Source organism: Stenella coeruleoalba (genome assembly GCF_951394435.1).
Source record: "Stenella coeruleoalba genome assembly, chromosome: 1".
Classification (NCBI taxonomy): domain Eukaryota; kingdom Metazoa; phylum Chordata; class Mammalia; order Artiodactyla; family Delphinidae; genus Stenella; species Stenella coeruleoalba.
Window position 1 is genome coordinate 35,461,888 of NC_137169.1, and position 15,385 is coordinate 35,477,272.

Here is a 15,385-nt window from a genome sequence, read left to right on the forward strand (position 1 = left end):
TGGATTTGCATTAGAAAGATTGTTCCTAGACTTCCCTGGTGGTGCAGTGGTAAAGAATCCACCTGCCAATGCAGGGGACATGGGTTCGAGCCCTGGTCTGGGAAGATCCCACATGCCGTGGAGCAGCTAAGCCCGTGCGCCACAACTACTGAGCCTGTGCTCTAGAGCCCGCGAGCCGCAACTACTGAAGCCTGTGTGCCACAACTACTGAAGCCTGCGTGCCACAACTACTGAAGCCTGCGTACCACAACTACTGAAGCCCGCACACCTAGAGCCCATGCTCTGCAATAAGAGAAGCCACCGCAATGAGAAGCCCACGCACCGCAACGAAGAGTAGCCCCAGCTCACCGCAACAAGAGAAAACCCACGCACAGCAATGAAGACCCAACACAGCCAAAAATAAATAATAAATAAGTAAATTAATTAAAAAAAAAGATTTTTTCCTAGGGATTGCATCTTAGGAGCAGAGGGCTTTTGTCATGGCCTCTGTGAGATATGAGGGTCTGAACTAGGACAGTGGAAGTAGGGGTTGGGGAGGGGAAGTGGTGAACCTGTTGGGAGGATAAAGTCCACTGGATTTGGCAACCTGACGTGGAGCTGTGAGGGTGGTAGGAAGAGGAAGCCTGAGCTGAGTGCCTCCCTGGGTTCTAGCGTTGCTTGGGGTGTGTGGAGGTGGTATTTGTTATCTCTATTAAATGCGGCTGCTCGGGGAGAGGGCACAGAGGCAGGGGTTAGGAAAACTGAGGAAGAGGAGCCTGTGAAGGAGACAGAGGGGAGTAGGCAGGGATGCAGAGGAGAACTGGAGCTCAGGGAGTGATCGCCATCAGCGCAGTGTGGTCTCCTGTGCTGCCTGGAGCCCACAGGCCCCGTAAGATCCGCCAGTGACCAGGCCCCTTTTTACTGCTGCCTGATGCCCAGCCTCCTCCTACCCTGTCCTGTCCTTGCCTGCGCCCATGGAAAGCCTAGAGTCTCATCAGCCCTTCCTCTGCTCCACAAACCTCACGTTCCCTTTCTGATCTGATGTCGATGCCCATCTCTACTGTTTTCCTTGGTAGAAAGATCATGATAAGCTTGGTGGGAAAGCCTCTTCAGACCTTGTAGCCAGAAGCAGGCAGACTTCCATGCAGAGTCTTAGAAGCCCTCTGGGGTCTTCCTCTAGCCCCTCTGGGGGTCTCAGGTCCTCTGGGTCGCAGCAGCCTAGCTTCTTCATTTCTCCCCAATGCGCTAAAGCAATGTAGACTGTGGAAAACTGGGGAAGCCGAAAAAGTTACAAAGAGGACAGCAAGATTACCCTACAGAGATGACTACTGTGAACACGTTAATGTGTTAATCTTCCTGACTGTCCTCGTCAGATGTTAAATTATGTCCATGTATGTCTTTGTATAATAACGTGAGATCGTAATATACCTCCCTCAAACTTTTTATGATTAAAAAATTTCAAACGTGGAAAAGTTGAAACAGTAAGAATACTGTGTCGCTTCCAGTGTTCAACAGCTGTTGCCATTTTGCCATAATCACTTGTCTCTCCCTGTGCGTTGCTTATGTACGAACAAGTACATGCATATTTGCTGTATCGTTTGAAAGTCAGCTGTAGGCGTCAAGTCACTTCACTTAAAGTGCACCGATAGGCATCTCCTAAGGAGGATTGTCTCCTATATAAAATCCACTGTCATAACACCTTGGAAAGTGAGCAGTAACTTCATAATGTCCTCTGATTCTCAGTCCATATTCGTCTTTCCCTGCTCATTCTAAAAATGTGTTTTTATAGCTTTTTCCCTTTAAACCAGTATGAACCGAACTAGGGTCACGCACTGCATTTGAAAGTTTCTTTAGTCTCTTTTAGTCTCACACACCCCTCTCTCCACTGAAAACATTTTTTCTCAGTTGAGACATAACATATTCAGTGCAGTACATATGCCTTAACTGTAGAGCTCAATGAAGTTTTATCTATGTAAACTGTAAAATTTTGATTCCTACAGTTTTTATTTAACATAGTGAACATTTTCATCATTCGTTCAGTATTCACACGTAGGACGATTCTTGGCCACTTTTGGTTTTATAAGCGGAGCAGATGTCAGTGTGGTAGGTTTTCTGTTGTGATTGTGAGCAGTCCGTTTCTGTTTCTTCCCGGCTGTCTCGATCACTCTTGTTCTGGCCAGGATGCAGAAAATATCTGTGCTTGGATTTTGGCACCACGGCTCCTGGCTAGGCCTGATTGACGGGGCTTACAGGGGTTGATTTTAATTGTCTGCGTCGGCCTAGATGTGCTATGGTACCCTTCACCGAGGTCACATGCACTGGCAGCTGCCAGATCCCTTTGGATTAAACATGACTGAAGGCGGAGCAGATAACTGTTTATTTGCACTGAGCTTGGGTTGCAAGGAGTAAACACATAAATGGGTATCTTCCGTAGGTATGTTCCAGAGCTTTCCTTGGGCTACTCAGCGTAGGACTCCAGGGTCTCTTGGAAAGTACGCCTGTCTGGGAAGGAGTGAGAAGGTCATTGGAGGGGCTGTAGCTGTGGATTGCAGGGCTCCCCACAGCATCGTCCAAGTACTGAAGGAGTCTTTTGCAGATCGCCTCTGCCCTTTGCCTTTGTCACCCATAGGATCTTGGGTTAGTCCAAACCTGGGACCAGAGCCCTGGGCTGAGCTCGTCGGCTCTCCGGGCAGAGCCATAGTTGTGCAGGGCTGGTGCTGACTGACTCACACCCCTGCTTCTTCCTCTAGATGTATCAGAACAGGGGACCCTCGAGGAGGAGGCTGAGGAGACGGAGGCCTGGGCCAAGCCCCTGAGCCAGCTGTGGCAGAACCGACCTCCAAACTTTGAGGCCGAGAAGGAATTCAACGAGGCCATGGCCCAGCAGGCCCCTCATTGCGCCGTCTGCATGATCTTTCAGACTTACCATCAGGTAAGCCCACCACGTCCCCTCTGTTTACCCGGGACCAGCGCTCAGAGGAAAGCTAGGTTTAATGGTGGGGACATAGCTTGGGAAAGGCATGTTTTCCTAGTGTCTTCTGCCCCATCCACGTGTTGGAAAGGCTTCACCAGGCAGATAGCCATGCAGCAATGTGGGTGTTCCCTTGAGAATGCTTTGGGGACGAGCTGAGGGTGTGGCTTAGGCTCTGGGGGATTCCCTGCTGCCCTTGGCACTCACACTGTTTGCTGAGGAATCTGCTCTGTTGTTATTCTAGTCAGTGATGATTCCTTCCAGGTGGTTTGTTGACCTTGCCAGTCAGTCTGGAGAGCAGGGGATTTCTTTAAATCATTCTGAATGTCAGGTGAAGAGCCAGTTCCTCCAGTGTTGTCTCTTCTTTCCCTTCCCATTGCCACCTCGGATGTTGGCAGTAGCGGAAGGGAATTTGGGAGGTGTAGGAGCAGAGGGCCTGCAGGAGGGAGGGGGATGGGAAAGCACCCTGGCTGAGCTTAGCCATGCCCCTCCCACTCCTGGGGCATTTGATGGCTCCACCGTCATGGGTCTCTTTGGGTCCAGCTCTAGGGGGCCAGGAAGGCACCCACAAGTCACATGTGCCAGATGACCAGGTCAGTCTCAGCTGGGACCTACACAGGGTGGCATGTAGAGAATCAGTCCCCTGATGGTGGTTAGAGTAGCATGGCTGCCACTGAGCCTGGCAGGGCCCCAGGTTCATGTTTGCCAAAGAGTGAAACTTCAGACCAGAGTACTTTTGAGTTAGTAACTCGTTCCTTCTTTCCATTGACCAAAAGCAAACCCAAAAGATCTCAATGTGCCCTTGCCTGTGAGGGAAGCAGGCAGATGGCCAGGCTGTACTACCAGTAGATCTGCTGAGAGGGGCTCAGAGTTTCATGAATGGCATAGGCTTGGGGGGTGACATGTTTCTGGGCCCCGTCCTTGGAACGGGGGTGATGGTACCATCCAGCGGCAGAAGCGGCAGATTCTTGCAGTCAAGCTGTTTGCCAAGGGAAGTACATGGACATAATGTTCTTCCCAAGGGGGCCCCAAGCCAGGAGTGGCTCTCGGGGCTCCAGCCATGTGACAGTGCTGCAGCTCAGGTGACTGCTGACATGGGCCCCGAGAGGAAATCAGTGCTGGCCCACGGAAGCACCTGCTCTGCGTCCTCTCCCTGGGTGGGGCCCCCATGCCGTGCATCGCAGAGGGGAGCCGCCGAGAGCAGCCTCACCAGCCTCTCAGTGCATTTTATTACCACTTGGTTTGGGAAGATTGAAATCCCAGTTGCCTCTTACCTTGCTTCCTTTTCTCACTTGTCCCCGGGGGCCTTTGTTTGATGCTGCTGTGAGAAATCGAATTGGAGTCATTGGCGGTAACTTCAGTTAGCGGCCCTGGGATAATGGCTGTGCACCCGGGAGCCTAGCGGGGGCCCTGTCAGGAAGAGAGCAGCCTTCTGCTGACGGGGCAGGCGGAGAGCTGAGGACACGGGGCTGTTCACTGAGGTGTGCACTTGCTCCCTCCTTAGGTGGAGTTCGGAAGCCTTAGTCAGAACTGCGGCAGTGCTCCAGATTTAGCGCCCCAGAAGCAGAGGACCAAGCCACTGATTCCAGAAATGTGCTTCACCTCGACTGGGTGTAGCACGGACATCAACCTCTCCACCCCTTACCTAGAGGAGGACGGCACCAGCATCCTAGTGTCCTGCAAGAAGTGCAGCGTCCGGGTCCATGCCAGTGAGTGCCTCACTTCTTCTCTGCGTCCGGTCCCAGGGACGGGGGCGTCTGACTGGAAGTCCTGCCGCCTCTTGGCCTCCCTGCGACCTCCCAGTGACCTCCCCAGCTCCCCAGTGCAGATAGCTTATGTGTCTGTTCTTGGAGTTCGGTGCTGATTGAGTCTGAGTTTCCTGTGACTCTGGGCTCCGTGCTTGTACTGTCTACCCTGGGCTGTCCCCTTGATTGTAGATACCAGGAGGGGATTAATCTCTGCTGCTCGCTAGGTGTTGGTAGCAGTGAATCTAGTTTCTGACTTTTTGAGACTGTGGGCCATACTGTATGGCTGACCCGTGGGGGCCTTGATGCTAGAATTCAGGGGTTTCTGTAAGATTTGGTTGTAGCTTTGGGAAGTAGTGTCTGGAAAAGAGTTGCAGGTCTACCTTCTGACTCTGGCCTCTGGGTTTAATTTGCTCACCTCGGTGTCCCTGTTAGGTTGCTACGGGGTGCCCCCTGCAAAGGCTTCTGAAGACTGGATGTGTTCTCGGTGTTCGGCCAATGCCCTGGAAGAGGTGAGTGCTTCCATGCTGTTGCTGTCTCCCTGTGAGACAAGTTCGCTCACGATCGGACTGTTTCACGCGGACTCTATGTCCCAGGGGTCTGTGCAGTGCCTGGTACACAGTGATGTCGGTGAGCATTGTCGGAGTAAATCCCCACGACAATGAGAGTGTTTGCTGCCCACCTGTGGCCGGGCACGATGGAGTCTGGAAGCTGTGTTTGCTTCATCGTGTCAGGACCAAGTAGAGGTTTTCCTGTGGATGGACCATAACCTCCTGTAAAGAATTGAGCCGTCTGGTTGGAGCATCAAAATGGACTCAGATGGTTCATTTGGTAGCTTTCCCTTTATTCCTCCCCTCTCTCTGGAACCTGGCAGTACCCACATAGGAGGCATTCAGAGCCCTGTAATGCCCCCAGCTTGAGCAGGGTATCACCCGTGACTTTGCTTACAGTTGTTGTTAACAGTACCAGCGAAGACGATTATGTTAAGTCAGGAGAGTAATTGGCGCACTTCAGCCCCGAGTGGCTCCCTGTCTTCCTGCAGGGGAGTCCTGTTTACAAGGTCTGTGCAGGCGAGGCCCCGCATGCTGTGGGCTGCTTTCTCACGTGGAGGCTACCGTGGCCCGCAGGAAGTGGCGGGGAGAGCAGATGGGACGTTAATGACTCGGCGGTGACCCCTCTTCCTCCCCGTCTTCTTGGCAGGACTGCTGCTTGTGCTCATTACGAGGAGGAGCCCTGCAGAGAGCCAATGACGACAGGTGAGTTCTCTGGGCTCTGAAGCTGAGTGCAGGCATGCCGCCAGGGCGGTGGCCGTCGTCGGTATGGCTGACGAGGACTTGGGAAGCACACTGTTTGGGGCCGAAATAGCATCTCCAAGACTGATTTTAAGGATGGGAAGCCGAGCAGTCCCAGAACTTTCCAACCCGAGCTTCCCCTCTGAGGCACCCTTGTAAGTAACGTCCTCCTTTTGGAAGAGCTAAGATGGACTCACGAGGGTACGAAGACCCTGTGAAGATGATGCGGGGGCTTCGTGGAGGAAGTGAGGACAGTTACCTTGTTACAGCTGGGGCTGGTACAGAGGTGGCCACGGCTGTGAGCTAGTGAGCCCTTCCTGTAGGCGGACTCCCTGGCTGTTTGGAATGAGGGCAGCTGTCCTTAAGAAGGACAGTGGGACGTTGAGGAGGGCCCAGCCATGACTACCCACTACTCAGTCGATTCTACAGAGGGTTCTGGGTACTCAGCCCAGAGCTGGGCTTCTTGGCTGTCTGGCAGCTCGCTTTCACCGAGCTGAATTTTTGTGCTTGGTCATGCGTGGCTCAGTGGTTCAGAGGTAGAAGTAAATGTAAGGTGAATGAGGTTTTCGCCCCGAAGACCGGCTGCTTAGGGGAGAGTACTCCCAGGTCGATGGGGAACCAGCAGTGAAGACCCTGCTTCCAGCTAAAATCCTGTGGGAACTTGAAGCACACATACCGCCCGGCATCCTGCCTCACAGGAATCCCCTTCATGCCGTTCCAGATAGCTGGCTGCTCTGCTTGCCGCCTCCACTCCTCTAAAGGCACACTTGCTGCCGTGACTTGAGGTCACTGTGTTCCTCAGAATTGCAAGATAGTGCTGTTAAAGTTCTTCCTTTTTTGCAATGGAAAGGGCTCTGCTTGCACCTCCCACCTTTACCTCATGATCCTTGGTCTGCCCTCCAGGGCCATGCAAAACAAATCTGTTCCCACTCACACACTGCAGGTGGCTTCCACGCAGCCCCAACGCTGTCTGTTGTAGGTTTTCATGTGGCTTGATCCTGAGAGTTTTCACCGTCTTAGTTAATCTCATCTTGGTGCGTGTCAGTTTCCCCAAATGCCCAGAACTTACTTTAATAATTCTCTAAGGGTGTCCGTTGAACAGACCTCTCAGAGTAAGTGGGGCTAGGGCCAGACCTTAGCGAGTGAGTCTGAGGTGGAGGAAGGGAGAGGTCACTTCGGCCCCGGGAGAGGTCTGGCCAAAGGCCTGGATGGGGAGGGCTGGGATTACCGGTACATTGGGGCGCAGCTGGAGATATTTTGAGGAAGTGCCCAGGTCCTCTGGTAAAAGAGGCGTGTATGGGGCTCTCTAATTTATTTCACTCCCTGGAACCTGCCACACACAATTAGCTGTGGCTCTGTTCCTGTTGCAACAGGCGGTGAGTGAGTGTGTAAGAAGTGTGACCCTGCGCTGACCCGGGATGTTGTGGTGGGGACCTTCTTCTGCTTCCTCAGCGTGGAGACGCTTCTGGTCTTACCTCACTGGGTCCCAGGAACTTGCTGGGAAGTCCAGTGGTCACGCTGGGTAAGGGAGGAAACGCTATAGACAGGCCCATGTTAGAAGAGAAGGCCACAGGGCCTTGGAGCTGCAGGGGGACTGAGGTGGCCTTTGCCTTTTGACAGGTGGGTCCATGTCTCGTGTGCGGTGGCGATTCTGGAAGCGAGATTTGTCAACATTGCAGAAAGAAGTCCAGTGGATGTGAGCAAAATTCCCCTGCCCCGCTTCAAACTGGTAAGCGGAAAGAGATGGGCTTGTGACCCTGCATCCCTTCCCTGTTTCCGAGTCTCTGGATAGAGGGGAGCATAGCGCTTAGGAGGGCATCGCCTGGTTGGCCCAGTGGCCATCCTTTACCCCTCAGTTTCGGTCATGGTTTATGATTCTCCCCCTCTGGTTAAAACTACTTAGTGAGGATACCTGTGACTGGATACGAGATTAACAGAGGGTGCGTGTACCCTCGTGTTTGGGAAGGGGGTGGGCTCTTGCTCATAAGACTCTGCATTTGGGTGCGGGTACAGTAGAGGAGACCATCCTAGTTCCCAGAGTCATTGGCCTGCTTCTCCTGTGTTGCAGAAATGTGTCTTCTGTAAGAAACGGAGGAAAAGAACTGCTGGCTGCTGTGTGCAGTGTTCTCATGGCCGTTGCCCAACTGCCTTCCACGTGAGCTGTGCTCAGGCTGCGGGAGTGATGATGCAGCCAGATGACTGGCCTTTCGTTGTCTTTATTACCTGCTTTCGGCACAAGATCCCTAATTTGGAGGTGAGGAGGGTGCCATTCTAGAGTCCTCTCGACGGTTTCCGGGATCATTTTCTCTGCAGGCTCTCCATTTATTGTGTCAGCAAGTATCTCCTCAAGCGCTGTGCTTCCTGGAGGCTGCTAATGAGTGTGGGATTAGGAGATGGCCCCTGTCCATCCTCTACTTCCTGCTTTGTGCTTCCTAATCCAGTGGAACCAGCTGCTTGTGGTTGATTCCTTGTTTGCCTCTCCTGGATAAACTCCTTGAGGGTCCATGTCTTGTTAATCTGGGTGTCCCTATACTTAACACAGTGTCAGGGACATCGCAGAAGCTCTGTAAGTGTTGTGAACTGATGGGAAGAAGAGTTAACCATTAACCCCCATACAGTAGTGATTTTTGCACTTCTCTGAACGGTGAAGCTTAAATGGGTCTTAAACAATAAGTAGGAATTGTGAGCAGGAGTGCAGTCAAGTCTTCAGAAACAGAATGAGCGAGTCTCAGAAGAAGGAACGTGTGAGACTGGCTCTGGGAACGTGGCAGGGGATGGTACTGGAAAGGCAGGCAGTGCCAGAGGATTAAGGCCCTGGGCTGCCACACTTAGGGGTTTGATGTCTCTTCCACTAGGTAAGGGGAACTTTTCCAATATTATGATTTTGAGCTATATGTTTTTTTAACAGTTACTCTGGTGGTGGTTTGCAGAAAAGATTGAAGGAATAAGAATTTGAGGCCGGGAGACCAGTTAGCCTAGGCGAGAAGTGAGGTCTGAAATGGGAACACAGAGGGAGAGCTTTAGGGTCACAGCCAACGCTGGGATCCTACAGTGGGTAGAACTGACGGGGTTTGTTGGCTGCCATGGGGAGCGGATAAAGAAAGAGGAAGGGATGAGGGAGTGTGAATTCAAGATGACTCAGGCCACTCCCTTAAAGGTGGAAGGGATGCTAATATGGTATTAACTGCGATCAGGAACTGAGATGGGGCAGGGCTGTTTTGCAGAGGAAAGTGGGGGAGATAAAAATGAGGGAAAGACCTGTAGACTTTTTTTTTTTTTTTTTTTTGCGGTACACGGGCCTCTCACTGTTGTGGCCTCTCCCGTTGCGGAGCACAGGCTCCAGACGCGCAGGCTCAGCGGCCATGGCTCACGGGCCCAGCCGCTCCGCGGCATGTGGGATCCTCCCGGACCGGGGCACGAACCCGTGTCCCCTGCATCGGCAGGCGGACTCTCAACCACTGCGCCACCAGGGAAGCCCGACCTGTAGACTTTGAGGTCGCTGGAACATTCTGATTGAGGTACCAGGAGGCAGCTAGATTAGCTGGATTAAGATTTGGATATTATCAGTCTTTAACAGCATAATTAAACCTAATTCCCGTTAGAAACTGGACTCTGGAGATTCCTAGTATAAGGAGCAGATGGTAGAGCAGGAAGCAGCGAAAGCAGCTGAGAAGCAGAGAGACGTGGAGAGAAGGAGAGCCCTGCAGCCAGCAGAGGCTGAGGAGGGCCACGTGCTGTCGGGAAGACAGGGCTGCTGGCGTGGTCACTGCACCCCAAACCGGGGGTTCCATGGGTAGTCAGGTCAGAAGCCAGAGTGCCATCAGTGAATTACAGTCCAGTGGAGGGGACGCCGATGAAGGCTTGTCAACAGTGTGGTGAAAACAATCTTTTTATAAAAGGAAGGACACAGTAGAGCACCAGCCCAGAGGACAAGCTGTCCTCCACCATGGAAAGGGCCTCGTTGGCTGACTGGATTCCCCTTTTTCATTAAAGATGTCCTATTGAGCACAGGAGGTGGGCAGAGGTGGGTTAGGAGCTTAGGAAAAGGGAAAAATAGTCGATACGGGAATGAGGAATAAAAGTTTGAGGTACCGTTGAGTCCTGGCTGTGGTAAGGAGATAGGAGCTTTGTGTCGGAACAGGGTAGTGATTTGGTGATGGTCATTAGCCCCCCATGCCCTCACATTGGCAGCTGTAGATGGCTGGTGCTATGAGGAAACGGGGTACTGTTGAGTATTTCTTTCACTGATTCATTCTTCACATACTTACTGGGCATCTACTACATGTCAGGCACAGTTTTAGGTGCTCGGAACATGCTGGTGAACAAGACAACAGTGCCTGCCCTCCTGCTGCATTTAGTGTAGTTGAAAGACACGTAGAAACAAGTAAATGTACAGTGTATCAAACGGGGAGAAGTGCCGGCATAAGAGTAAAGCTGGATACAGGAATGGAGGAGGAGAGGTAGTAAGGTTGTCCATAAGTGGACACTTGGATGTGAGGGAGCCAATGTGCAGATAACTGAGGAAGAGCCTTTCAGGTAGAGGGAACAGAGGCACAAAGACCCTGAGGTGGGAACACTCTTGGCACGCATGCTCAGAGGACAGAAGGGAGGCCAGCATGGCTGGAGCACAGAGCCTGGGCAGCTTGGGGAGGGGCAGTTGGACACAAGACCACCAGATGCTCTGTGATTTCGTTTGCATCAAGGACAAGTTCAGAATGAGAAGAAGGGTGATGTGAGGGCCCCAGAGATGGCAGAGCTGTGGAGCTGTGTACAGTGTGCAGCTGAGGACATCCAGGGAACCTCAGTCTTTGTGCCCTGGCCCTGAGGGTAGAGCTGGTGCTAAGATCTGTGTGGAGCATTGTGTGGGGACCCAGGGCCTCAGATCACCTGTTGAGCGTCCACTTTGATGTGTGTCTAAACTATGTGAATTAGTAGGTGCTGTTTGGTCAGCTCCTCGAAACAGTAGGGAAGTCACAAGAGTCTGTTCTGGGAGTTTGTGGTGAGACAGGATGGTAAAGGACCAGTTGTGGACTGGGAATGAGTGAGGAGCTATATTTATGGGGAAAATATGACACTAGGTTCTTCCGTGTCCTGGCTGGGGTGTGGACATCTGGAAAGACCTGTTTGAGCTCCCATCTCCTGCTCCTTTTTACTTCTCCTGTCTCACGCTTATCTTTCCCTGGTAAAGAAGAGCCCCCTGATCTTGGTCCCCGTTCGCTAGGCCTGTCAGCTCAGTGTGGCCATAACCCAAGCCTCTGTTTCTTCCAGCGTGCCAAGGGGGCCTTGCAGAGCATCACTGCGGGCCAGAAGGTCATTAGCAAGCACAAGAATGGGCGCTTCTACCAGTGTGAGGTGGTAAGGCTCACCACGGAGACCTTCTATGAAGTCAACTTTGACGACGGCTCCTTCAGCGACAATCTCTATCCCGAGGACATAGTGGTAATGTCTGCAAGGAGCTTCATGGGCATTTTGGGGTGGGGGAGTTTCTTGGTCTGACTGGCAGACTGGCTGTGGGCCTGCCTGCCTTTTCTATCCAGGCCCATGGTCCCATCATTCGGCCCCCAAACAGAAAGAAGTATTTGTACTGGTCTTTCTGTACAAAGAACATCGTGTGCCGCTAGGGTACCCTGCTTCCTCTAGAAGCTTGTAGGAACTGGCGTTTTTTGCAGTTCTTTGAAACATACTTGTATTTTAGTCCAAACTACCCTTTGAAGGTGTTCTGGTGCAGTGGAAGAAGAGCCCAGGCTTTGGAATCAGAGCAGTGTGCCAGTACCAGCTTTACTGCTTAGTAGCTGTGTGATTTGGGGAGAATTAGCCAATTATCTCTTCTGCCACGCCCTCTTAGTAGATTTATGGAATTTGCTTTTGGTTCTTTACAGCTGATGCCTTTGGGGGCTGAATAGAAACTGCTTGGAGATATCCCTGGCCTGCTTGTGTTATCAATACCTGAGACACTGGGGGCCCTGCCTGGACTCAATCCTAGGTTTCCTGGCTCTGGACTCAGCACTCAGTTCAGGTTTCCCCTGTCCATCCTTTGTCCGTCCGTCCATCCTCATCCCCACCCACTACCCCCACCCCCACCCCCACCTTTTCATGTTAGACCGAGCACCAGCCTAGTGGAATGAAGCCACTTCTTCCTTAAACAACAGGTGTTTCCCACATCTCTACCACGTTAGCAACTTAGTTGCTAAAAGTACATTCATTAGTTGTGAGGCAGACTTCCATGTAGTGAAGATGGTATCAGTAGTGTCTGTGGCAGACTAGCTATGCTTTATTAAGCTCTTCCAGTTTGCCAGACGCTAGGCTAAGTACTTTACTCGGGTATCTCGGTCACTTCTCATACCAACTCTGAGAAGCAGGTGGTATCTCTAACTTAGAGAACACTGATCTCAGGACTCTTCTAGAAGTTACTGAGGACCCCAAAAGAGCTTGTATTTTTGTGGGTTATGTCTATCAATATTTGCTCATTAGAAATGAAAACTGAGGTGAATTGATTTGAAATAATCCATTTTTTAAAACGAAAAATTATTTTAAGTAAAACAAAAAATATTAGAAGAGTGCCACTCTTCTACAATTGTGCAAACCTTTTTTACATCACATCTTCAGTTCGTTGCAATATATTGTTTTGGTTAAAGTATGTGAAGAAAACTCGGTCTCACACAGATATGCGATTGAAAAAGTGAGGAGTAAAATTTAAGTAGCCTTTCAGATGACTGTGGTTATTCTACTTTGATACTACACCAGACCTCAACGAGTGGTAGTTTCTTAAAAGTTAGCTGCAGCGTAGACTCTGAAGGCAGCTTGGTGAACATACCCTCTTACGTTAACATTCTTTGGTCTGTCTTACACTGAGAGTGGCTCTTGAACTCATGCGTGATTTTGTACCATCATCCGTATTGGTGCAATGGGCTATGTAGATCTTCCAGATGTTGTTAAATTTGATTAGACAATTCCAAAAAAATCATTTTCATTTGTAGCACTAAGCTCAGAAAAATCTTTAAATTTTAGGGAGCTTCAAGCTCATGGTGGTGACACAACTTTTCTGAAATTGTAATTTGTGCTTGAAAGCTTAGGTTTTATCATTGGCAGTATACTGTCAGTCCATTTTCCTCAAAGTGACAGGCTCACTTCATTCATTTTCAAGAAGATGTCTGCCATTACCCAAGTCTGAATAACCACAGTTTGTCTGTCGGTCATTTTTTTCAAATAAAGCTGGTGTTTCATGGAAAAAGCAGTTACTTCTTACAACTCAAACAGTTACAGCATGCTTTTCCTCAAGACAACCATCATGCTTCGGCGTGTAGCAGAAGTGTCTTTTGCGTACTTAACACATGTACTCAAAGATTGAGGTTTCACACAAAAATTTTTTCTGCTTCATCAAGGGACGTTGTTATATGAAACCAGGTTTTTTCCTTTTGCTCCTAAATCATGAGTACACAGTGGTTAAGAACGCAGTAACAAGTAGTAGAGCTTAGGGCCATTGCGTCAATTTGTGCTGAAGCACCAGCAGTTGCACCCGTGTTAGGTGTTACACCATCACTGGAAATGTCTGCGCAGCAAAAGAGGCTCATGTTTTAATATTATTGTGAAAACCATCGTGCTCTCACGAACCCCCGCTCAGGAACCCCCGCTAAGGTCTGCAGACCATACTTGGAGAACTGCTATTGTAGTAAAACTTATTATCTGAGAACTTAAGGGATTTATCAAAGATCACATATTTGGCTAGTTAAAACTTCCACTTCAGATTCTTTTGGGGGCAGTACTTTCTACTTAGTTGTTGAACTCATACACGATATAGTTACTGAGTACCTGTCAATAATGAGTTGGCAATACAGTATAGAGCCATTTCTATTCAGTAAGTGAATTGGCGTGTAGGACCTTCCATACTCTTGTCATGTAGTGGAATTGGTAAGAGCAGTTGGAATATCACAGCATTTTAGACTCTCTGCTCTGCTTCCGCTCCAATGTGTACTTTTTTGGGCCATGTCCGCAAGGACCTTCTCCCAGGTCTACCCATCAGACCTTTTATTCAGCTGCCATGACCATGTTCATACACTGACCGCCCACTATATACCAAGCCCTCTGCTGGGAATGCAGCAAGGACTCCACCCATCCTTAGGGTTCCCCTGTCTGCAGGGAGTAAAAGTCCTAAAGTTTTTTGCCAGGTCCCATGGTAGGTGGTCTTTTATTACCTTTCCTTCAAAAAAAAAGGTTAAGAACCCTTTTCTTTCCATTTTTTAAAAACTTTATTTGTTTTTTTATTTATTTATTTTTGGCTGTTTTGGGTCTTTGTTGCTGCACGCGGGCTTTCTCTAGTTGCAGCGAGCGGGGGCTACTCTTCATTGTGGTGCGCGGGCTTCTCATTGCGGTGGCTTCTCTTGTTGCGGAGCACGGACTCTAGGCGCGTGGGCTTCAGTAGTTGTGGCACGCAAGCTCAGTAGTTGTGGCTCACGGGCTCTAGAGCGCAGGCTCAGTAGTTGTGGTGCATAGGCTTAGTTGCTCCGCGGCATGTGGGATCTTCCCGGACCAGGGCTCGAACCTGTGTCCCCTGCATTGGCAGGTGGATTCTTGACCATTGCGCCACCAGGGAAATCCTAAGAACCCTTTTCTTAAATAGTTGAATAAAGTTTGAGTATTTCTTCCTGGCAGAGCCCTGTCCCCCTGTCCCTTAGAGAGACAGTTGAAGGAACGTGAGACGGACTCTTGATCATGGCACATGTCCTTTACATTTATTAAGTTTATTATGGCTGCTTTTTTCTGTCACTTAGAAGCAGCAGCAGCCAGCAGAGATAACGGGGTGGACTTGGACTTAGCAGGTCTCTCAGGTAGACCTTCCTTTCACCCTTCTTCCTTAATGTTCCCTCAGAGTCAGGACTGTCTCCAGTTGGGTCCTCCTGCTGAAGGGGAAGTAGTCCAAGTGAGATGGACAGACGGCCAAGTCTATGGAGCCAAGTTTGTGGCCTCTCACCCCATCCAGATGTACCAGGTAACCAAAGGCTTTTGTTGGGGATGGGGGAGGGGGCCTGATTAATTCAGTGTTTCCTCTTGAGCAAGAGGAAGTCTTTGCTCTTGGGAGAGCTAAGGCAGTGGTCCCCAACCTCTTTGGCACCAGGGACACTGGTTTCGTGGAAGACAGTTTTCCATGGACGGGGGTGGGCGTGGTTCAGGCGGTAACGCGAGCGGTGGGGAGCGGCTGATGAAGCTTTGCTTGCTCGCCCACCGCTCACCTCCTGCTGTGCGGCCCGGTTCCTAACAGGCCGTGGACTGGCACCGGTCTGCGGCCCGGGGGTTGGGGACCGCTGAGCCAAGGGATCAGTGACAACCTTTTTCAGAGCTAGGGGCTGCCCTGTGTCCAGTCTGCCAGGTATGGCTTCAAACATGGCAGGCCTTACTTCAGT

General features: G+C 50.6%; 1 protein-coding gene across 3 annotated transcripts in view; it reads left to right on the top strand.

Annotated features, from left to right (window-relative positions):
* The window catches only part of KDM4A (lysine demethylase 4A), a 42,681-nt gene that overhangs the window by 25,945 nt on the left and 1,351 nt on the right, over nt 1-15,385 (top strand). For all 3 annotated transcript variants that reach the window (XM_079924710.1, XM_079924708.1, XM_079924709.1), the window contains 8 exons: nt 2,730-2,911; nt 4,455-4,659; nt 5,131-5,207; nt 5,896-5,951; nt 7,608-7,716; nt 8,056-8,241; nt 11,256-11,426; nt 14,854-14,973. In XM_079924710.1, the coding sequence (XP_079780836.1) occupies nt 2,730-2,911; nt 4,455-4,659; nt 5,131-5,207; nt 5,896-5,951; nt 7,608-7,716; nt 8,056-8,241; nt 11,256-11,426; nt 14,854-14,973 (1,106 nt within the window). The remainder of the gene's footprint in view (nt 1-2,729; nt 2,912-4,454; nt 4,660-5,130; nt 5,208-5,895; nt 5,952-7,607; nt 7,717-8,055; nt 8,242-11,255; nt 11,427-14,853; nt 14,974-15,385) is intronic.